General features: G+C 51.9%; 1 protein-coding gene across 1 annotated transcript in view; it reads right to left on the bottom strand.

The window, feature by feature from the left end:
* Window positions 1–23,629, bottom strand: part of LOC128896297 (cytoplasmic polyadenylation element-binding protein 2) — a 50,313-nt gene extending 26,684 nt beyond the window's left edge. Inside the window, exons 1-2 of the mRNA XM_054159578.1 lie at window positions 20,418–23,629; window positions 13,634–13,745 (exon numbers count right to left, since the gene is read on the bottom strand). Of these exons, the coding sequence (XP_054015553.1) occupies window positions 13,634–13,745; window positions 20,418–21,554 (1,249 nt within the window). The 5' untranslated portion in view covers window positions 21,555–23,629. The remainder of the gene's footprint in view (window positions 1–13,633; window positions 13,746–20,417) is intronic.
* Between the last annotated feature and the right edge of the window lie 925 nt (window positions 23,630–24,554).

The following is a 24,554-nucleotide window of genomic DNA, read 5'->3' as shown; positions in this document are numbered from 1 at the left end:
GCAAAATCTACAAAAGGTCTCGTTCGCCGCGATGGACTACATCGCATTCGCGAGAAATAGAATCGTCGTTGTTTCGTCGAAACTCCAACTTTCGTATCACCGTGTATTTCCTGGCCCGGTGGCCTGGGGCTCGATCGAAACGGTTCGCCGTTTTGCGGTAGCGAGCGCGCGTGCTCTGCTCGACTCGAGCGTGGAACAGGTGCACCGCACCTGACCCACCCGAGAGACCTTTTAAACTTTAAAGGGCCCCCGTTTCGCGAGAATCTACGAATCGAAGCGTTCGAGCGGGAGCGTCCCGACACCAGACGCGAACCCGACATCTTCCTTGGCACGTGTACGCGCAAGCGTCCTGCTTTCGGTCTACCTTGGATCGTGACTCGGTACCGAGAAACCTCTCCCTTCTCACCGCCTAGCTCGCGGATCGAATTCTACGCTCGCGTTCTTTCTATACGTTCTACACGCGTCGAAGGAACGATCTCGATGGTTAGCGTTCGAAAATACCGAGTGTTTTTCGTCTACGCGACGAATGTACTCCTCCGAACGATTTACAAAAAGTCGACATAGCGTATTCGGAGCTCTTTGGTTGCATAGTCGGAACCATAATCTTGTAAAAGTTGTTTCGGAACGATTGCAAAAGGTTCGTTCGGTACCGGAACGCGAGTAAAACGTCGACGTCGAATATTTGTTTATCGATACCTCCCACCTATGGCAGGGAAGCGTAGGCTAGTCGCGAGTCGCGAGTCGCGGGCACGATCACGTGGCGAGACACGCGCCGGGTCTCGGCTCGAGCCGAAAACGGACAGGCTTGGAACAGTCGTTGCATCACCGGAGCGACTCGACTTGGCGGCCGCGGCCGTGGTCGCGATGAAATTCGAGAGAACGGCAGCGGTTGTTATCGGCGGAAGCGCGGCCGCGACGTGCGGCCACGAGAAGCTCGATACGATAATAAGAACGAGTAAAAGCACCTTTGTTGAGGAACGTGGTGGTCCACGGATAAATATCGGCAGTCGAAGGTGTCTCAGCCGGCGCAGCGCCGTACGCGCGAAACATCTTCCTACCGAGTTTTCTTCTTCCGGTACGAGCCACGAACACTACACACGGTCCGAGCAGCTCGGTCGACACAATCGCGAAACTTCACCGGTGTCCCGTGCTCGCGAGCCCAGCAGCCCTCGTTGCCCGTAAACTCGTTCTCGTGCAAACCCGCCCACCGTCGAACCGGCCACCGATCACCGACCACCGTCGCGCACTTTGAACTTTTCGTTGGCGATCGAACTCGATTCTCGACGCGTTCGACACACCGCGGACGACACGGACCGACTGAGCTCGGCGGGACCCGCTGGCGGCTATCGGAGCATCGGAAGTTTCGAATTCATGCACAACACACATACGGACAGGAGCGATACACTGGTGACAGCGAACAGCCTGAACCGGACCACCGAACCACCGAGGTACCGTTTGCCGATCAACCCTAGATAAGGCTCCTTCCTCCTCCGCTATCGGGACACACGGTGCACAATGCGAAGATGTACGATTCCACACCGTCGTGGTCGTGGTCGTGGTCGATTTTTCGTCTCGGACTCCTCTTTTCGGAGCAGGAAATTCCCTCGCGATCGTTGGCCGCGAGTCACGGTCCAGAACACGACAGAGGGTTTGTTGCTACCGAGAGGTTACCGCGCGCACTGGCTCGATAGAGCGAATCGTCGTCGCAACTCTTCCTCGCGGTCTTGCTCCTTTTCCGTTTATGCTTCGCCGAATACGATTTCTTTCCGAATAGTCGCGCGATCCGTCGACTTCCGACCAGCGACGATTTGTTTTCGGAAAAAGGCGTGGTTACGGTTGCGATTACGGTGACGGTGTTGCGAGTCGAAGCGCGAGTGCGATTGCGCGATACGCGAGCACGAGATACGATGCGCGCTGTTCGAAGCTCGCTGTAGGAATGGCCGCTCCGCGATGGTCCCCGGCCCCCAAGGCGTGGGAGGAAGCGAGTAGCGCGGCGCGGCGAGGCGAGGCGAGGCGAGGAGAAGCTATCGCGAAGCGTGCACGTACGCTGCGCGCTTGTCTACGTGCCGTGTCCGCTCGTGAACGAGCGGTCTCGTCCGGAGCAAGAGAGCGCGCGCGCAAGAGGAATCGATGGCGCCGACGAAGCCGCTCGAAACCTTTCCGCCACCGGATCGAGCGAGAACGAGCTACTCCACGGATAAAGACTTGCTGTTCCACAAGCGCGCCTCCGCGCACCCACACACAGACACCCGTCAGAGAGACGAAGAGAGGAGAGCGCCATGGGCAAAACAACCGGACGAGAGAGGGAGAGAGCAAGAGAGTTGGGACGGCGACAGGAGCGTACACCGTACACCGATCCTCGGGCACCCTTCGAACCGCAAACGATCAAAGGGGTTGCTACATGCTTGCTACCCTCTCGGAGACATTGATTCTTCAGGTTTTTGAAATTTCGAAAATTTTCGATATTTCCGAAAAGGAAATAATACCAACGCGGAAGCGGAAAAACGTCGGACGATTGGTTTAGGCCGGTTAAGCCGGTTAGGCGTCCGCGATCCAGCTTACGCGCCTGAGCTCGAGTGGTGGTCGGCGTTTGCGGTTGCCATGGGGTTAAGGTGGGGTGCGTGTCAAAGCGGTCGAGGGAGGAGAACCGAGAGCTTTGGAAGGGGAATCGGTCGGAGATAAAAAAGAGGAAGACCGTAGAAGCTGCACGCATGTGCGTATAGGGGCGCGAGCGAGTTGGACGCGTAGAGAAGGAGCAAGTGCGACGAAGCTAAAAATGGGAATCGTCTACGTGTGCACGCGCGATCCCCTGGTGAACGCGCTCGCGTTGCCTCGCTCCTACCGGTTCAGCATTGAAACGCGATGACTCAAATAACGCGCGTGTGCGACTCGACTCGACTCGACTCGACGCGACTCGACTCGGCTCGACGCGACGCGACGCGACGCCCGCCGCTCCGATCCGCTTCGCGTTGGCGTAGCGCACGCCCTGCTCCAAAACTCCCGATTTCGGTCATTTCGTTAAAGTCCGTTCTTTCTTAATCGTAACAGTTTCTATAAGATACTCGACGAATGGTTAGGTAATCGTGACCATAGTCGTCTATTTCGATCGCAATTGTCGATTTCGGTGGACTTTGAAGAGTTTCCAGCCACGGGAATTGAAATTCGAGGGATAAACTCCGATAGGGGTAGCTGAAAGGTCAGCGAATTATTCCACCCCGGTCCTGCCGAACCTTAATCCTTGTATGCAAATCGTTGCCAGATGGCACGATACCCGCCCGATTCCGCGTTGATATTTGATCGCGATTGAATAACAAACATTCTCCATCGAACCTGTGCAACAACGACGCGAAGGAACTCGATAATACACTCAAGGTTGTCTGCTCGCGAGCGTGCGCTTATGCGCACATTTCTGCTTACACGTGACACCGTGCAATAATACGCGAGCTTCGTTTCAGCGCTGCGATCTTTTTAGACGCGTGGCAAACGAACGCGAAACGTCCTATCCGTTCAACTTTATTTTCCTAGATAGATCGGACGGACGAGGTATCGCAACCGTTTCCGCGACGAACGGATAGCGCTCTTTATTCCGTGCACTGCTCGGATTCGAAAGTTTAAGATATTCCAAGAGACGCTCCTCGTCCGTGGTTTACGCGTCTCGTATCCTCTTTGGGGGCCCGCTGTGCGTCGAAATGTACGTGGACGAAATAATTCATTTTTCAAAATCGTACATTTCTTTCTATACCTACCAACGATCGATTTCTTTTTAAGCGTTTTTTCATGGCCAACTCTGGACGAATGTGAAATCAGCGTCCCCGTTTGCGTTCGCGTTGCAATAAACGCGAACGCGATGCAGATACATGGCGCTGGCAAGATAACATTTACAACCGTTACAAGTTTTAATAGGCGTCGACGCGTTGTTACGCGCATTTATGTAACGTTTACGCGCCGCACGCGTTTACAATCTTTGCTTTCGCGCGATGGTGCAAACAAACGTGTATCGGTCGTTTTCGTTAGTTGGCGCGCACATTGCACGCGAAACGTCGACGTTGAGGTCGATGTCGGGTCGAGAGCGATCCATAGTTAATTACAGTTACGTTTTCTTTGCAGTCTTGGCGCTCTACCATTACGCGCAGGTACGTGGACGTTGCACACACCGGTCAGCGTTATCTATGTGTCACAGTTGCTAGAGGTGTACCGATACGGAGGATGGTTCGGTTTAATCAGTCATCCAAGGTTAAACGACGGAATTATTAGCGCGCGCGCGCTCATTGCGACATCTCCATGCACGCTCGAGACTCGAACCTGCGTCGATACACTCGACCCGACGCGACGCGACGCCGACGCCGACGTTCGTGTGCGTTTCGTGACGCACACCCGTTACATAACCACCGAGTGTCGGAGTAACCGTGCAAAGCGACTTACTATACATGCCCTGGCCGTTTGCCTCTCCATCGGAGTTGTCGCTTCTCGCGTTTCCGCGCCTTCTACCTTCCACCTTCCACCTTACGTTTACGAGCCACGTTTCCAAACGAACGTTGCTTCGAGCACCAATTTCATTACGCCAACTATCCACGAGGAGAGAGTACCCTATTCCCGTCTAACGATAAATCTATCGGTATACCAACGATATATCGATCTGAAACGTATACGAATTCATTTTCGAGTAATTACTTTAACGGAAATTGTGAAAATGGTAACACGACGGGCGCAAAGTATCCTTCCCCCTTGGTATCGCGAGGGTTAACGACCACTGTCTACAAATTGCCTCGGTCTTCTTCCTGCGCGCACTTAACGAGTGGACGCGCCGCATCGCTAATAAGTGGAAGCTAGTCTTCGTCTTAACGAAGGGGCGATGATTGCGGACGAACCATGATACGTTACAAGATTCGAGTCACGGGAACTCGTTATACATATACGAGTGCGCGTAGATGCGGTATCTCGAGCGTCGAAGAAACGCGGTCAAAGTAACGCGCGAGATCGACGCTTACGACACGCTTCTTCTTCGTCGACAACCGTACGCCGCGGCGTGGCGACCAGACCAGACCAGACCAGACCAGACCAGCCGAAGGAAGAAGACGACACCGATGTCCGTCGCGTCGAGTACAACATCGGTATACACGATAAATTATGAATCGAAGAGGAAGGACAAGAAGAATTCAAACACTCGTCTCCGACCTCCGCCTCGACATCGTATAATGTAAGTTATTATCGTACCTTGTCGTTCGAAGCGACCACGATACTCCGATAAAACGTTTCGTAAACGAAACCGGTACTCCGTGAATCGATCTCGAGAGGATCGGGTCGTTAGCTCCAACTTGGATTCGTTCGAGATACGAAAGAAAATAGTTCGGGATCGAGCAAGTTGACGCCAACTACGCAGATGTTGAAAGTTTAAGCGAAACTGAAACACGGCCCGTTCGGGTTTATTTTTCGAAGCGCGAAAATACCTTGCTAGTTCCTAGCTAGACTTTCTCGAAACGCTTCTCGACGATACTTGTTGTAGGTCCGCGTGAATATTTCGTAACGCGACCTAGTACCTACTCGCTCGACGCTCCAACGATTCGTTGTTAATGAAAACTTTAAACACGACCGACAAGAAGCGAAGGAATTTGCGCGCAAAGCTCGCTCGAGAGTATCAGTGTACTCGTAAACGAATCGCTCGTCCGCTTTTCCGTGATACTTGCTCATAGAAGAACCTTTTCTGTCCGTACCAGACGCGAGATCGTTTTGCTTTTTTTCGCAACTTGTTTCGCCGTGAATCTTTATGTTTACATAACGGTTCGAAGCAGTTACTTCGGGAAGAGTATATCAGACTCCGAATCGAACGCGGATAGATCGTTGCTGCAGCGGCACTCGAACGGTAAAAGCCGCAGCGAAAAGAGCGCGAAAGGCGCGTGCTACGGTACGGCGCGATCGCGGATGAAAACGGGCGTCGTTGAATATTTGCAGGCATTGTTTGGAGGTCGCGCGAGCGAAACGATGGAGCGACAAAAGAGGAAACGGCGAGGAGGAAAGCAACGCACGAAACGTTCCTCGGGCGAAACGGCTGCCCCCTTAGCTAAAATAAGCGGAAGTAAGCAGCGCGAGCGCTTCTAAATTTAGCCGCCGCGCCGCGACGACGTGTGCTCACTGCTCATCCTTCGGTCTCTCCGTAATTACGTTGCCAGCCTTGTCGTTAGCGATGGGAACGATCTACCGAATTCATTTCATCGATACTTGTCCGCAATCCGTAGCCTGGTATATCGAAACGATATCTCGGCATTGGATGCTTCCGTTAAAGTATCGATACCTATCGCTTTCTATTAGGCACTTTGGTATCAAACGTTGTCGATACCTAACCGTACATCGGTTCCATCGTTTTTCGCTGTTGCATGTCGACACGGCTAGGCGAGTACCGCTCCCGTGTCGTTTTTCGTCGTCTCGAGTTGCGTTCTCCCAGACTCCAGTTCTGGCTCCGACTCTGACGCATAAGCGATACCCATACATGCAGGCCTGCTTGCTTAGGCTGCATACATAATGAATATTAGGGATCCCGCATCGCGGAAAACTAGTCCTATTTGCATTTCGATACCTCGACCGCTTCTACGTCTCGGCCCGTCTTTGGTTTTCCGTCGAGCGTGTAATCGGAGAGGAAAACGAACATTACGCGAACGTTACAGCGAAAAAGTTGAGCCGTACGAACTGTATCGCGAGTTGTTGACATTCTCGTGTCGCGTCCTTTGATTTGTCCCGACGTTGGATTACTTCGATTCGGTATGTACGCGGCCTTAATGTTTCCGTTCGAGGAACGACGCGCGAGCGTGACCGCGGCCACGCGCGAGAACGGGAGACCAGCTGACTGCCAAAACAGCTGTAGCGAAGCACGATGAATGCATCGCGGCTCGCGATTCGTTCCTCTCCTCGTGTTCTACGTACAAGGACCAGCTGTGATTCACGTTTCAGCGTTTTCGACCGGTCGATAATCGAGGATAGGAGCAGATCGCCGCGGTTAAACGCGTTTACCGAGGAAACCAGACGCGTCGAAAGACATAAAACTACGGTACTCGATCGGATAAGGCGAAACACATCCAGAATGTGTGATACGAGCTAGCTACGAGAGGGACCACGAGACCCTAGAAACGAATCGAGGCGTTTACACGTTTACCTACGAGACGTTACGATTTCTACGGACAGATTATCCCGGACCGACGCAAGAAGAGCTCGCGTAAATATTAAAATGTAACATTATACACAATTTGCATCGTTGATATACGCATCGGATTACAGGAATGGAATTGAAAGGATTTTTCGCGAATCCAACGTAACGTTAAAGCCACGTATCAAGTAGCTATAGAAGATTGCGCGATTCTTCGAGAAGCAATTAAACACGGCGTAACGTACATGTGTACGCACACGTTGTACCTACGCGATGTCGAGTCGGACATATAATATATTCGACGAATACAAATACCCAATACTGCACGCGCGCGCGCGCGGTATCCTTGAATTTATGTAACGGTCGTTCTTCCACTATTTCTTAGGTTTCTTTAGCAGCGACGGCTATCTCTCTCGACGAAGGCTACGCGATAGAACGGTTGTGTAAGAATTTTTGTCGTTTGTTTTCGTTTGCGTTTTCGTTGTCTGACCAATAAATGGACACAGAGGGTTGACAAGTGTAGCGACAATCGAAAGATTGGCACGCTTTACGATCTATGACTCGCCGATGAGCGCGGCGAGGATAGTTGTTGTTCTCGGATGCGGAGAAATGAAAACGTTCCGAGAGATGGAATCCGCGTAAACACGGTCTCTCGGGTGGTGGTCGTTTTCGACAAATATCACCAAAACCTTGGCTGGGATGTTTCGTTACGTTGAAGCGAAACGAGAATCTATTCTTTGTACAAACGTTAACGTGGCAAACGTTATCGCGCGGCTAGAGACCGTAGCCAGTTCGCTTCTAATTTCTCTGGAGACGTACGAAACCCGCTCCTACCGTCCGAAGGGTTGCGATTTTTACGACCGTTAGCCGTGACTCCCCTTCGTGCAGGGTTTCTCCAACTCGCAAGTATCGTAACTCGTACTGTGGTTGCACCATCGCGGCGACGCAGCTTACTTTCCCAAAGATCAAACGATAGATGCGCGTTACAGTTATTATTCTCGAGTAAAATTGTCGTTGCTGCGAAAGCGTTGGCAAGTATCGGAAACCTCGAAGCGCACGGAGTAGTCGAGGCTCGTTTGAGAGACACTGGCGTCAAAGTGTCGGCAAAGAGGGTCGATGCACTCGGGAGCCGAAAAAGGATCCACCCCTAGTACACGCGCAAACGAGTGTTGTCGACGGGATATCCAGCGAACGGTTCGGCTCCTGCCAGGAGGAAAGTTGATCGATGAAATTCGTCGACCGGACCTCGGAATCGTTGTACGCGTCCTACCGATACTCGACCACTCCCTCGTTTCTCCCTACTTTGAATATTCTGAAAAGCACGCAACGCGTCTTACTTTTCGTCGTTGGTTTGTCGCTACGTAAACTTTCTAGCGGCACGCGTTCACGAAAACGACAAAGTAAAAGGTTTCGAAGCGATCGCAAAAGGGAAGGATGAAAAATGGGAAAAAAAGGGGGTTCGGTCGCGTTCCAAAAGAGCGCGTCCAGGAACGAACGAACGAACGAAAGGGCGCGACGCTTGGCTGCCAGCAAACGCGGCGAATGCGGTAAACGAGAGAAAACGAAGCGGAACGAGAAGAATTTTCTTGGCGTGACAAAAAATATTTAATTGCTACGCGATCGGACCAAGCTGCTCGATACTCGTTTACGCTCCGCTAAATGACAATCGGATGGATCGGTAAACCTTTCCGCCTGAAATTTCTTTGCCAAGATTCGCTAACTTTCCTTTGGCTTCGCGCAAACGAGGCGTACTGTTTCGAAAGCGAATACGAACACGAACAGAGAAGAAGGCGAGCCAACGGCAACGCGAACGCCAACGCGAACGCCAACGCCAACGGATCCGTCGCGATACGGTTTGCTAAAGATTCTCGGTCGAGGTTGCGCGTTCTGAAATTTTTAGTTGGCCGTGCTTCGAGGCGATAGCTCGACCCTCTCTTCTCTCCGCTGGCGAGAGAATTGATTTCGTTAGCAAGTTTATCGGATACCTTAACGAAGCTACCGCAGCCCGCGGCACCGGTTGAATCGTCGATAAACTTGCCTTCGATCGCGATTCTGGTTCGCCGCGAGTAGTCGCGGCGTATTTTTTTTTGTCGGTGTTTCGCAGGACCACGGAGAGAAATCTCGCGGTTTCCCGAACGAGTCGAGAAACTATGGAGAAAATAAATCGCGGGGCGTGGCTTCGCCCAACCGTTTGACCCAAAAGATCGAACCAAGTTTCCACGAATACTAATCGCGGATTTTTCTAGATTTCGTCGCGCGTCGATCAGACGATGCCACGCACCGACTGAAAAACGATGTAAGAACGCGATTGAAAACGCGACCTTGCTAGGTTTCAAGCGCAAGGCCAAGCAAGGGGTGGTTTCCGCTGTTCCGGTGCGAGTCGCATCGTCGCGTCGGGTGTATATCGTTCGTTCGTCTGCCAAGCGCTTTCATCCACTCTCGCTCTTTCGCTCTTTCACCCCTTTTACCCTTTTTTTTTTATTCTTTGACGTAAGCCTTTTGTCCCCCCAGGATATTTGCGGGGCTTTGTTTCGACGATGAGCCGCGTACCGGCTTAAACATACGTCGCTAATGGCATGGGACCGAAGATACAAAGAGGCTCGCCTGGATGCCGACAAATGTTTATTTATAATTTGAACGTAGTCAAGAAAACAACCAGTGAATCGGTAGAGGCTAAGGATCGAGCTGCCAGTCGTTTCTCGCGGCTCGTGGCGCGGCGTAGCGAGTCTAACGTCTAAATAAAATAACGACATTCTCTGAAACGTTTTTTAACCGACCACCAAGCAATCGGTGCAAAGTAACGACGCGAGCGTAACGCGTCGAAAGGTTTCTCCAAAAATATTTATCCGCGATCGAAAACAGGTTTTGTGCGCGGAAAATATAAATACCGGTTGAACCAACGCAACGCAACGCAACGCAACGCGATGCAACGCGATGCAACGGTTCCTTTGGGATTTCCTCGAATTCTGACCAGACAACGGTGCAGGTCACTGCAATGCGGCTGGTCGTGGCAGTTGGTCAATAGGCACCCAGCCAATTCCGATCGAATCTAAATAAGCCCTTGTGCCATTTTGCACGGTCAGCTTCGAATATATCATTTTCGAACACAAGCCCTTTCCGTACACGAACGATTCCATAAAAAATCAAACGATCGCCGACGTGCGCGGTTCTCTTTCACGGAAGCAGATTCGTCGGGTACTCGTCAACACTCGACTTTCTTCTCATGGTATCGATTCTTTTTTTAATTTTATTTTAACGAAATCCCATGGCTACGTATCCGTTATCGACCCGCGACGAACGAAACGTTCAAACATAGCGCGCGCATACGCGATACAAAGCATCTCTGGTTTCTTGAAGAGACGACCTACAGATGGCAGCATATATCTGTTCTGGTTCGCAAATCATTCGGAGAGAACGCGTACTCGGTCGGTACTCGGAGAAGCGACTGCTAAATCCGATGCCACGCGTATCTTACGCTTTACGATACGTGCGATCTACGAAGCGGAAAAGAAAACGAGCAAACCGATGCGCGTCTGTACCGATGGTTGTACTAGAATATAAACCGCGAGTTTTGTTTCGTGTAGGATCATTCGTTTCGTCTAGCTCTGCTTGAAATTCTATTCTTAGTCTAATCACGCCTTATCGCCACGCGCGGTTACTGTTTGCACCGTTACACTCGTTATCGGACGTTACCTTTATTTTTCGACGCGTTACCTACGATTCACGCTCGCCTATTTTATCGTGGATTACGCGGAACGACGTTATTGCTACGGGAACTCGCCGACTCGTTCCACGTGACGGGTAACTTTTGAACGCGGGACGCTACGGTTACACGGAAACAAACGTTTCCTCTTTTTTGTCCGACGCGGCGACGGAAGGACAGACGGAATCGAAAACAACGTCATCGACGACGAAAGGAAGGGTAGTGTACAGGGAGACACGTACTTGGCGTTAAAATTAATCGTTCTTTTTTCAAGGCCGGATCTCGACCCAACGCTCGTTCGTATTTACGCGGCTGCTCTCTTTATTCATTCACCTTTTCAATTATACGTATTACGCTTATACATGCCGCAGCGAGAGGGATGAAGGAGGAGGAGGAGGAGGAGGAGAACGAGAGGGAGGTGGAGGCGATGGAAAGGAAACGAAGGGGAGAAAGTACGATCCAATGAAACCCTAGATGGCTCGAGAGCGGCGTTAAAACCACCCTCTACGAATCCCGGCGGCGCGGGCGTTACTAACCGATTACGCGACACGCGCAGTCGCGATATAGGTCAGGGAATGCAATCGTAAAGCCCGCGGCGTTCAAGGACGCAAAGTTGGCCGCTACTCATTGTCAGCCTTTTGCTCACCGTGAAATACCCACGCACGCGTTTCATCGTACGTCGCAAACGAGCAATCGATTGGAAACATTCGAAGCATCGCGACGCTTCGGTTATCTCAGCCGATAGACGATCGCGGAAAGAGTTACCTTGTATTTTTGACGAAATTTTTAACGGAGGTTAAGTTTCTCTTGTACGCCATAGCCATATGGAACCCCGAAGGATACTTTGGACGTTCCGTTCCAGCTCCATTCGAATGAAACTCGGCCAAAAGAACAAAGGCGACGCTATGGGTTGCCTCGAACATGGCTAACATATCCGAACAGTGTCGCGGTTCGTCATCGTCGTCGTCGTCGTCGTCGTCTAGGTTACGCTCGGATTTTCTGGGACTTGACCTACTAGTGCAGTTTAAAGTGCCGTGCTGACACTTCCAAAGATGGCGTCGCAGCGAAGCACGCCCACTCACCGGAGCCTTACAATGCCTCGAAAGAGGTTTTTGTTCCAGAATAAAAACCTGTTCACGCTACGATGCTATCCTATCGTACCCTCCACTCTACTCGTCCTCTTCTCGCCGAGAGGGATTTTCTGTATCGATACGAGCAAGCGATTCTTCTTTTTTTTGAACCGTTAGCCCACGGTCGCGATCGCGGATACTTGCAAACATTCCTTGATCCACTCCTCCAGATTCTATCCACGGAAAACGAGAGGTTGTCAATTTTGACTGTGCAATCTTCGCTGTTGACCTTTCCACTTTTCGTTTCGTATCTCCCAATTGAAAGTTGTCTCTTTTTAAGGTGGCGTGTTCGTCGTGTCGCATCTAACAACGAATCGTTGGACCTGATGGTGCGACGTTTCGATCGTAACCGGATTTTAATTGCGCGGATAAGGGTCTGCGGCAAGCTAAAAAGAAAAGACTATCCCGACGGGAAACGATAATTATGCGATACAATGAAGTCGCCGGTCTGCGGAGGTGTCACCTTCCGCGACGCTTCTTCCGCATTCTCTTGGACGGGCGTCGTCTCGTCTCGTCTCGTCTCGTCTCGTCTCGTTTTATTCTCGCGCTTCTCTTTAGCCGGTTGGGAACCGATAACGAGAATATTGCCGAATAACGAGTCCATCTCGAAAAGGCATGTCGTTTTACTCAAGCACTTTGTATAACAAACGAAACCGTTTTCGTTCAAACAAACTTGACCGTTATCTTCCCGGAAAGACGCGTTCGTAACGAGGATCCATTTATTGTATAGTCTGGGCTAGAATCGAACAGCGAATGTAAGCTCGTTCCATTAGCGGTGAATGCGATAGCTGATGAAACGAATAGGAGCATCCGTTGGAAAAATACTCGAGGGAATCGCGCGTAGCGAAAGAAAGCAAACCCAAACGATTCGTAAGAAGCTCGAAACGGTGTACTCGAACTGTCGAATTCGGCAAGTTCGCCGAGGGTGCGCCGCGAATTGGCTGGGGTGTTTTCGAGTCTCCGAGTCTTGTCCGCGAACATCGTCGAACCAACTCCCCTTTCTTTGTCGCCATGGTCGTCGTACGGTTTCGGTGTGGACGAGCACTGGAAAGAAGAGGCCTCGCGATACCACCCTTGCCCTTGACTACAAGCGCGAGAATGCTTGTCTGAGGGTTCCCGGAGCTCGCAGACAGGGTGGGTAGACGGGAAAAAGAAAGCTAGGGAAGAGAGAGCAGCGAGACGCTTTGGCGTTCGGGAGCCTCTTTTTTCTTTCGCTTCCGTCCCGATCTTCTTTCGCGGTGCGAGCCGGACGCGTGGAATTTTCACGGCGAGAATATCGCGACGAGAGAGAGCAGAGCGAGTAGCGAGTCGCGTCGAGTGGAGGGTGACGATAAGGGCCGAGGTACGTTAAGTGGTTGTCGGCTGGTTGGCTGTTTCGTTAGTCTTGTCGGTCGAATAGTTGGCTTCTTTCACGCGATCAGCCCAAAACGTTACTCAAACGAGATTCGTACGAAACGTTGCGAGTAAATCGAACTCGAGTCGTTCGACGGATGGTAGCTGCGTAAATCGTAGAATGGAACAGAGATTCGCTGCTGAATTCTTAACGCGTTCCCGACAGCTGAAAGCGAATCGGATAAGCACGTATCATCGAGACGAGAATAGAACGGATTCTTTTGATTTTTCGCTTCGAAAGAGTCCGCGGGCGACGTACTCGACGATGCTTACCTTTTACGTGTTCAGGTGTATCCGCAGCGCCGGTTCGCATGATATCGCTCAAATAATGTTCCAGAGTTCTCATGTTGTCCAACGGTGAGTTTCCATTGGCCGTCATACGATCCTGCAACAATATCGTAAGAATCAAACCAGGCAATTTTATACCGCTACGTTGTTATCGATACGATATTCCACGAGACGATTCGAAACAAGCGAAAGAAAACTTATCGATCGGCCAAGTTCCACCGCCCGCGCCGTTTTATACAATACCAACGTCAAATCCTTCGAAATCGCTTCTACGCGAGTTGAAATTCTCGGCTTCCTATCAGGCTTCGCAACCTACATTCTATCGTTTAGTTCCATGTATCGACGAGACAACAGCCTCGCGCGTTCATCTCGTTGCCATCGTAGCCCGTTAAACCGAGTCGTTTCGTTATCGTTTCAACGTTTCTTTCGTGAAACAACGCTATTTGTAATTTTTATCTTCTCGAAGATAGACCAATTAGAAAGAACGGTCGACGCAACGAAGAATAACGGATGCTATCAGTCGCTGCCGTAGTGGCTTTACTCGTAAGCCGGGGAACGCGCTCGATCCCTCGAGCACGAAACTGGCTGACCGATTGCCTGGCCATGCACCGTCCCTTACTACTTGCCAAGCCTCCGAGCTGCGCCGCGCTGCGATCTACCAAAACGCGGCTCTGACGCGACGCGACGTACACCGATCGTTCCTACGTATACCTATTCGTAACGTATTTTCTCATTAAATAACGCAAGCTTACGAATCTCGCAACCGTGCTCTCGTTAGATCGGATGCAACGAAAACTAAAGTTTGACTCATCGAGACGAAAAACGAAACGACCGTGACACTTATTTCTCGTCGAACGAACGAGGACGAGAACGAGGACGGCGAAATTCTGCTTGGAAAGTATAAAAAGCGTGAGAGAGAGAGAGAGAGAGAGAGGGAGAGAGAGGGTGGCTCGAAGAAGCCGGAGGACAGGTCGAAAAACGAAGAACGCGTACGCGTGCTAGCTCGATGTCGGATAATCCTCCCCATCTTTCTCGCAGCAGCACGGCTGGAGGTGTAAAAGGTATAACCCCACCTTCTCCGTTTTCGCGTCTTCTTCTCACTGCTTCCAACCCCTAAACGTTCTTCTCTTTCCACCCTCTTGCGCGAACCCTCGGCTCTCCCCAACCCCCTCTGTTCCAACCCACTTCTCCTTCTCCGATTTTCGCAAACTCGTTGGCGCAAGCGTGACTTACACACCTTGGACGAGTACACGCACATACGAGCAACGGGATAGCCTATTTCCGCGTAGGAACGTATCCGTGTGCGAGCTCGAGCACGAGGCAACCATTTCCCTCCTTCTCGTTGCGTCGTTCTGTTTCCGTCTAGCCGGAGGCACGCTAGAAAATCAATATAGGGAAACCAGGAAGCAGCGGTAGGGCGTCGACGGCAACCTCTGTCCAGGCTCCATCGCGGTATCACCCCTACTCTATCCTCCTAGCCGGTTATTACATTTACATTTTCTTTTAGATTACTTTAGTAATTTTTTACCAGCTAGACATCATCTCGTAAGCAGGCCATATTATTTCACGTTCTCGAGTCAACGAATACCTCTATCCCTCTTTCTCCGCTCTCCTCTTCCATACATTTATTTGCAACCTACCCCCCTCTATCTCGCACATTTCTCTTTTCTATCGGCACGCGTGTCGTCTATTCGCTCGCCAATTTCCGTCAATTTTTAACAGGGACAGCAGTTGCAGTCTCGATTCGCGTTCGGCCATCTTCGATGCGTGTCCCGATTATACATATACTATATCCTCCTCGTTGCACCGACACCTTTCGCTAGGTGGTTGCCACTCCCGGAGGAGGTCGCTGCGCAAATTTCACTCATGGAGGGATGAAAACGTGGAAGGGTGTGTGTAGGTATCGAGTAATGCGGAAGAAGCAGCAGCGAAGAAAACAAACCGCGACTCGTGCGCGAATTTCGATATTCGAAGGCAAAAGTAGATCGTTTCGCGTTGTCGAGCGAAATGATCGATCATCCAATGACCAAGGAAAGATACGAACGTAGACGCGCAGCCGTGTCTGTCAGGAATTTGTTGCGTGCGAATATACGCGGTGGCGAGCTAGGATTCTGCGCTGTCCACCTACGATTACAAAGCATGTGCCCGCAACGGGATTGGACCACTTCCAAAGTTTGCAGCTCGTAAAAAGCAACGACATCCTCGGAGCAACCGTATAGCGGTAAACTCGGTTCCTTTGACCGAATTCGAGGATCGGAAACTGGACTCGAATCGCGAGGATCCTAGCCTCGAGTCGCCCGTCTTTGTCCCTATACGGACAGGCGTTTTTTTTTACGAAGAATCGATACAAGAAACTCCGCGACGTAATAGCATATCTTGAAATAAGAACCGTTGAGGCGAGACGAGGCGAGGTGGCGAGGTGGTTTCTATCGCGAGACAAGACTAAAAGAGGAGGCTGAAAGGGATTGTTAGCGAATGTATGCGCGTATACGTATTCGGGAGTACGGCCATCTTTGACTCCTCCATTTCCGCGAATCCCGTCGGTCTAGACGCGAGAGTTCTCGCAGTGTCAGCCGTTGTTCTACGCGCGTTTTTCTACCCTTCGAGACCCTTTATCTTTCGCGCGACGCAACGTATCAGACACGCACAATCCGCCGCGCACCCCCATAGATCCGCTGAGGCGCGTCTCTGTTTTCTTTAAAAGTGCGTGGTCGTTTTTCGCTCTCGTCCGTGCGAGAAATAAATAAAGAAAAACAAGCAGCTCGATCGGTGGCCCGTTGAAACAGGGTCGCGTCTTTCCCTTGAAAGTTGCGCGAGCGAATGGTCGCGGTCAGCTGGAAAATTGGCATCGCCGATGCGACGGCGAACGAATGTGGAACAAACGGTCGTGGCGAATCGACGAGAGGGTGTGAAAACCGAACACCCAGAGACGAGTGCAGCGCGACGCGACGCGGAGTAACCTGGATCCCGAGGCGTGTGCGGAAGAAACGATTCCAGCCGGCTACCGCGAACTAGGTCATCGTTGCTGGAAGCGCGGAGCTGTCGAGAGGAAGGAAGGGCAAAAGGGGTGGTGCAGCAAAACCCAGAGGGTGGATGCAGCGGAGGGGCGAAGAGAACGGAGAACGCGGAGCGCTGGCGTCGGCGTCGCAACCTATCGTTTCGCTCGTTTCTACTTGATCGCAAAGGCGAACCCGTTCGTTCGAAATATGTCCAGTCTGGTCGAGACTCGATCGAACGAGCGACATGGTCGTTGTTGCGTTTATCCAAGGTTACGACGAGGATACGCTTCGGCCAATCGCTATTTACGCTCGTCAGGGAACGGAGTCGCGTACGCTCGAAAAAGATCGATGGCTGGCGCTGCCGTTGCAACTTGCGAGCACGACTCGTCGTCGACTTTGCGCGTTAGAAAAACTGTTGGTTCGTTGGAAAGTTACTCGACGAACGAGCAATCGCGTTAGCCGGGATTAACCGGGCTGGATCGTACGCGTGCCATTGATCTTGTTACGAGTTTTAAGCGAATTACAACAAACTTGTGCTTCGACTCGTCGAAGCTACCATTCTTTCTACTCGTTAGAGCACGACGAACAGCGACAAAGATAACCGAGCGGATCGAAAGAGAAGCCGAGCCAGAAGGAACATGGCATTTCGAAATGGTAAAAGCAAAGCGAGACTACGAGAATGTTGGATGGATAGCGCGCGGTTAATCGGTAACTGGTAGCTCTCGGCGAAAAATCTATATCCCGCGAAACTGGACTGACCTATAAACCTCGCACCGGCGGTGGCGCGGCCGCGCCGCGTGCCGTGGCACAGACCTCGATTCGAATAAGAATTTGTTCAAACAGTTTCTCTCGTTCCTTGCTTCTGGCTCCTGGCTTCGCGCGCAAAAATCACTAGCGCGATGCTAACCCGTGACGCGAAGGTACACGTTTCGCGACGCGAGCATGCTATTTTGTTCGTTTAGTGACTGTTTCAAGGACTAGACCGCTACGCAATTAACGCTTCCGACCGCACGCGTGCCGCGCCGCGGCGATCTCGTCGTCGCACGTTGTACAAACAGTCGAGCGAGCCGGTATCATTTATTTCTTTATTTACGGATACTAGACGCGATTGGTCGAATGTCCGTAACCGTGTTCCGTTTCTCTCAACTTTTCGGTCTTCGATCGAGACAATTACCTTTGCTTTATTTCGAACGCCTACTTTTGAAACGCTTCGTATCTGTTACACAGCTATCGGCCGGCTCGTTACCAGCTAAATCGTCTTTTATCAATTTTCTCGCATGGTTTCCTAGCGTATCGCTCGCCTCGAATACCAGATGCCGCTTGCTTCCGCCTACATTTCGATATATCTAGGCGTGTGTCGTGTGACATGGTCGAATAACACAGATAAAAAGATGTTTTGGATTTTCGTTGAAACTCGTGGATCGAGAGAATTTTGGTAGAAACGGACAAGCTCGAACAAGAAGTAATCGTTCGAGTAAGGTCGCGAGCGCGAGGATTGCGTGGAAAACGGTCGCGATCGTAAACGAGCTCGCGGTTGAACGAGAACGTTCGAGCGTGGTTATGCCGCGTGGCCAGCGGTATCTGCGTTCTATGTACATACATACATATTTCGTCAGAGCCGCGCTACCACGGAGTCCCGTTTCGTAACGAAATACCTCGACGACGATGCGTAACGAAGCTCGGTGCGTCAAGGTAACGCCAATAAAAATCTTTATCTTCGCGCGTCGTATTTTTTCGAATCGACGCCGACGCGATGCTCTCTTGGATACTCTTGTCACCGCTATCGCGTTCCGTTAACGATTTCACGTAAACCTACGGTAGGAATGTCTAGACTAGGAGTCAAGAGCAGCGGAAAAATCGACATCGAGCATTCGAGTTGGCAAAGGATGGACTCGTCGTCGATCGGTTTGCTTTGGTATCGTCGTATCCGCGTATCCTCGCGTAGAGCGACACGAGTACGCCGACTTGGAAAAAGAAAAGAAGAAGCTAGTCACAGGTCTATAAGGAAACGTAAGCAGAATCTCGACACTTTCGACGAGGATGCGTAACAAGGTCGACGAGGGCTATCGATGATACTCGTTATGGTGCCGAGTAATCTCGGACAACCGCTGCACGGTTTATCCTATACGTTCTATTTTCCCATACGCGAAGGGTTAATTCCGTAAAGTGAATTCGATAAATCGATAAAATACACCGTAGCTCCGTTTCGTTGGCATTTTTTTTACGACGTAGCTTTTACGCGCTGTACACGCGTCACTTTTTTCAGCTGATTCGGCCGATTCGCCGATCAACCTTGAAATTCGTCGCGAAATATTGTCCTTATCGCGCGTCGATTCCTTCCTCGGGGAAACTTTGGCTAGGTTTCATTCGGAATGCGTCGACGTAAAAGTATAGCGTAGTTTAAACGACGTGTTTGTTTTCGAACTAATCGCATTCGCCCGTGACGCGCGATCGATTCAAACGTTAAGGTTACACCGACGTCGATAAACCCGACGAGGCTCGTTCGACGTTTGCCCGCGTCTCGTAAACTCGCGATGCGAGCACTAAAACTGCTCGAGTAAGAATACGTAACGTGCTTTATATCTACGAACGCATCGATAACGCGGTGCTTTTTCGTATCAGTTTTGAAAAAAAACTCGCGTCCGCGCGATCGCCTCGAAACGAAATCAATTTTCGCGTTTCGCTCGACGATCGTACGCAATTTAGTCCGCGTAACATCTCAACGATAGCGAGCGGTTGGAAGGTCTAGATAACGAACGAAATCCAGCCGATATCGCGGTGATTTTTCGAAAACGAAAAAATCGAAGATAAACGCGCCGATCGGTGTTTATTCGAGCGATACACTCGTAACCGGTTGGAACCGGATGCGCAAAGGGCGCGAGCTCGCGCAACGAAATCCGTCGTTTCTCTCGGACGGTATGCAGGTCTATTTTTGACAAGTGGTTAAAATAGCTGAGGCTTAAACGTCCGCTAGACACCGTTAGAGTTGCCGCGCAGGAAAGGAATTGGGTCAGACATCGGTGGCAAAATAAGTATCGGAAAAGGTTTTCATTTTCCGGGCGCGTTCGCGTTCGCGTTTGTGTCTCGTGGAAGCGGTCGATCGTCGATCGACGCGCCTCCGATCGAATATATTCCATGGAAAGTTTACGAAACGTCATAGATAATTGTTTTCTCCGTTGGTGGGTCGCGAATTCGATCGGACGGCGATCGATTCGGTGGCTCGGCGAGCCTGGATCGGTCGAGAATGGAAACAGCGAGAACGATTCGAAGCGGAGAGCTCGAGGTTGGATGCGTCGATCGAGTTTCGGATACTCTCTCGAATATTCGACAGACGAATGTTCCGTTTAAAAACGATCGTGTCGCGGCGTATAGCGACCGACTGTTGAAACAGCCGTTGCGCCGTCTAAATTTAAATGCGAGTCTCGAAGCGGTTGCATAACCTGGCATCGAGTGCGTGCACCAACGAAACTGCGGAAGTCGAAGCTATCGGCGTGTATAGTTTTTCGAGTGGCGTGCACGATTACCGCTGTTGCTTCGCAACGTAGCCTTTATCGTGGTCGGTGGTCAACGATCGATAACGGAGCACGCCAGTGTAAAAACTCGGAGAAACGCGTACGTCGCGCTTTCGATTCGACGACGAGAGAAACCGCTTCGTTCGAAAAGGAACGTCGTCGTCGTCGTCGTCGTCATCGTCGTCGTTCTTGTCGTCGTGGTTGTCGTTGTTGTCGTTGTCGTCGTTGTTGTCGTTGTCGTTGTCGTCGGCAACCCACCTGCTGAAACGGTGGCAATTGCAGCAAGTCCCTCTCGTCGGCGGCGGTGACCTCGAACGTGGGCGCGGGTTGAGGCGCGTATATGTTGCCCTTCCCCGGATACGAGGTACTCCTCCGAAACTTTACCGGACTGATGCAAGACGGATGAGACGGTGGTCCCGGGTGACCGGGAAACGTGGGGCTCGGTTTCCTTCCTTGAAGTCCAGCGGCTACCGCTACCGCGGTTGCGGCGTGTAGGGACGAATGCAGGGGAGGAATATTCGGTACGGATCTGCCGCGACTCCACGGCGAGAGTCCAGGATTCGCGACCGCGGCCGCTTGCGGTCCAGCGCCCCACTGTTGAGGTGCTTGAGGGCCACCGGACCAGGCCGCGTAACCTTTGCCGGGAAGGTAAACACCCGGATGCGAAGTTGCCTGAGGCTGTTGCTGTTGGTGCTGTTGCTGTTGTTGTTGCTGTTGTTGTTGTTGCTGTTGTTGATGCTGCTGCTGCTGTTGTTGTTGCTGCTGCTGCTGTTGCTGTTGCTGCTGCTGCTGTTGTTGTTGTTGTTGCTGCTGTTGTTGCTGCTGTTGTTGAGCCGAGGAAACCTGGAGACCGTGTCTGCTGGTAGGCGTTCCGGCGTTTCCATGCTGTTGAGGAAAATTGTGACTAGCCGTGATTGCTCGACGCGCTCCCGTCGACACGGTGGGTCCGCTTCCGGCAAACAAACCGGCCGGACCACCGGTCGGAAAGTTTTGAAAGGCGGCGATGGATCCGTTTACGGGCAACGCGTGGAGTCCCGTGTCATCCGGAGCGGACCACAAGCTAGGTACTCTGCCGGGATCGGAGAACGCTTGAAGGCTGGAGCCGGTGTTGCACGCTATGTCCTTGTCGACGGAGGAGGGCGTCGTCGGCGTGATAGCGATACTCTCGACCTCGACCGCGTCCTTCGTCTTGTCTTGTCCAGCCACGGTTTCCAGGCCGCTGCTCGGCGAGAGCGGCGCGGGCTTGCCAGCGGCTTGTTTCTCGATCAAGAGGTCGTCCTGCATCGTCGAGGTCGTCACGGTTACGGCGTTGTTGTTGGCGCTGCCAGTGGCGGGACCGATCGACGATTTCGACAAGGCGTTCGAAAAGAGACTCGAGGCGCTAAAGTCCCCCATAAATCACGGGACTCGATCGGGATCGGAACGTCCGCGCGCGCGATACCAACGGCAACCACGGGAAAAAAAGCCGTGCAACCAAAGAACGCGAACCCGGACCCAGACCCTGGGACCCGTTTTCCGCTGCTTCGATCCGCTGCTTTTCCTTCGCTTCTCGGCGACGACGTCGATCGACCGTTTTCGACGTAACGCGGTCCTTTTCCTGCCGACGCGAACCTCGGCGTCGTCGAGCAGACCAGCCGCGAGACCGGAGCTCGCGAGACACCTATCGATCCACGCTCTACGCGTAAAAACACCCACGAATCCCGGAAGCTGTGCGCGTACCACGTCGATCGCCCGATCCTCCTTTCGTTCCAGCTGCCGTTCCCTCGATTCCTTTTCTCGACGACTGTGCCGTTCTCTCGATCGGATAGCCGCGTTCGCGACCTCCTCGCGGTTTCTCCTCTCGTCTTCTCGCTAACGTCGAAATCGATTAAGTCGCGGTAACGAAGCGTCGCTCCCGGGTAACGCGGCAGCGACTTTGCTTCCGTAGCATTCTCTTCGTTATCGAGAATCGTCGACGTTCATCGTTGGCGCGACGTTCTCGCCAAACGAGACTTTGATCGGTGGTCCAAGCTCTCTCTGATCGAGGCTCCCTCCGCGATACGCTCACTCGTTCGCGGTGGACATATGTTTCCTCCTCTCGGTTGTCGTCGGAAGCTCCGAAACGCGAGCTTTCGGTTCCTAGCGGGCCGCGCTGCCAACGCGCGGATACGACGAACAGCGGGTTCCGCGGGTTCGCGCACTCGGAAGCTTTCGTTCCTCGTCGCGACACTACGAGTACATCACTGGACACTCAACGTTTCGGCCACCATCGGATCTTATCGCGAGAAGCAGCGCGCGTGCAAAGATCGCGACCGTTTCCCGGCCCCGGTGCGCGGTGACGGCGATCGGTAGCTCGGTTTTCTCGCTCGATCACCGCGAACCCGACCAACCGCGTCGACGCGCACACACGGATCACCGTACCGACACTGCTCTGTGCGCTGTGCGCGACCGATGCGCCGGTTAGCCTAGCTTGGCTCCGCACCGACACGTCGCGAACGCCCGAGCCAAATTTCTCCGCGATTCCTCGCTTTCGGACGGATTTCGTTCGACCCCACGCCGACCGCTCTACCCTCGCGTCTTCGCGGCAGCTCGCATATTTTACGCGCTGGTTACGTTGCTACCGTTGCTTCCACGGCACTAGTAGCCGACTCGCGATACGACCAATTGCGTACTTAGACTCGAACTTCGCGTCACCGTCGTTGACGGTCCCCGGCCTCCGGTCGTAGCAGTAGATTCGGCTGGTCGGTCCTCGGACAACCGGCTGCCTGTCCGCGTTCTCTGGCCGTACTCGACGGGGCGGCTCTTGATCGTGCGTCTCGTCGTGCCGACTTTTCAAACACTGTGCTCGTGCCGCGGCCCACACCATTACCAGCCGTAGTCTCTCCGCGTAGCCGTGCACTCGGCGATCTTCGGCCCACCGCTTCGTCCTCGTCCACGTCCTCGTCCTCGTCGTTACGTCGCTGCTGCGTCGCGCGGCGACGTCGGTCACGCACGCGCGTTCGCCTTCGAACCACCGCCGCCGCTGATACCGACCCGCCCCCTTCGCTGCCGCGATACCGTTCCTTTTCACCGAATCTCCAATCTACCGACTACCACGCAAACTCAACCGTCGAACACCGTCGATACCGACATCTTCGAGCTTTCCTCCGTTCTTGCTAATTTTCTTCGCGATTATCCTCCAATGTCTTTTTCCTTCCTTCGCCTACTCGCTTATTTAGTCGATATTTGTTCGTTATCCGTTGTTACAAATTAACACGTTTAATCCTCGAAATGTCAACGTTTCAAACTTCACGCTATGCTTTTGACTCCCGGTATCGGGAGAACGTGACGAGCAAAGAGGTACTCCAAGAATCGAATGCCTTCGGAGACGCGAGACGCGTTCTCCCGGTACCAGATCTGATTTCCTGCCAGAATGTAAAATTATGCGAGCTACCTCTTTGCCGATAGTGTTCGTCTGGATACCAAACCGTGACCGTGTCCGTCGTACCATGACCGAAACCAACTTCTGCTTCCAGAAGCCATCGGACTCTGACGATGTCCAATGGAGCCCGACGATGCCAACTACACTGTGATATCGACTATTATGGAAGCATTAAAGTAATTTCACATTAAATTGCACGGTATCAAGGTGGTTTGCTCAAAAATAATAACAGTTCGGATCGTCTCGTAAGTCAGAAAACTTCAAATTTACATCTTTATACGCATCTGTGTGAAATATGGGGCGCATAGCGTGCTCTCTCTCTCTCTCTCTCTCTCTCTCTCTCTCTCTCTCTCTCTCTCTCTCTTTTGCGTTTCTTGCGTTTTATTGGTTTCTTTTTGTTGTTGGTTATAGAATGTAAGTGTAAGATAAGGACAGAATAAAGTATTATAAGTTTTTAACAAATTTATTTGTGACCAAGTACGCTCGGATTATACCCCTGTTACATGGCAACCGATGTGTAGGCCCGGTTGCTACATCGCAGGCACCTATTATTCGGCAACCTACAATAGCCCGTTCGCCCGAACGGTTGTCACCTTGTAGGCGCAGGCTTGCCCCTGATATGCGGCAACCAATACTAGCCGTCCCGTTAGTTCGGTTGTAATATCGTATTTTTCCTTCATTAGCTGTGAAATTTCCCTCCATTTATCGGTATCCTGATCCTTAACTTTCACTCTGTTCAATTTGCAACGTTATTGAACTTTTAAGAGGAGAAACGTTGTGCCACCTCTTGGCATATCATGTGCTCCTGATACCAAAATCCAAAATCGGCCAGAAGAAGGATTTTACATTTTTGTATTAGGAGAACATGATATGCGAGGAGGTGGCACGAGGAATTTTTAGTACGTATCAAATTTTGGCCTGATTTTTACTTTTGGTATCAGGAGAACATGATACGCGAAGAGGTGGCACGGAGAATCTTTGGTACGTATCAAATT

This window comes from Hylaeus anthracinus, unplaced genomic scaffold (genome assembly GCF_026225885.1).
Source record: "Hylaeus anthracinus isolate JK02 unplaced genomic scaffold, UHH_iyHylAnth1.0_haploid 0, whole genome shotgun sequence".
NCBI classification, from domain to species: domain Eukaryota; kingdom Metazoa; phylum Arthropoda; class Insecta; order Hymenoptera; family Colletidae; genus Hylaeus; species Hylaeus anthracinus.
The sequence above is the reverse complement of the archived record's forward strand: the minus strand, read 5'-3'. Positions and strand labels throughout refer to the sequence as shown.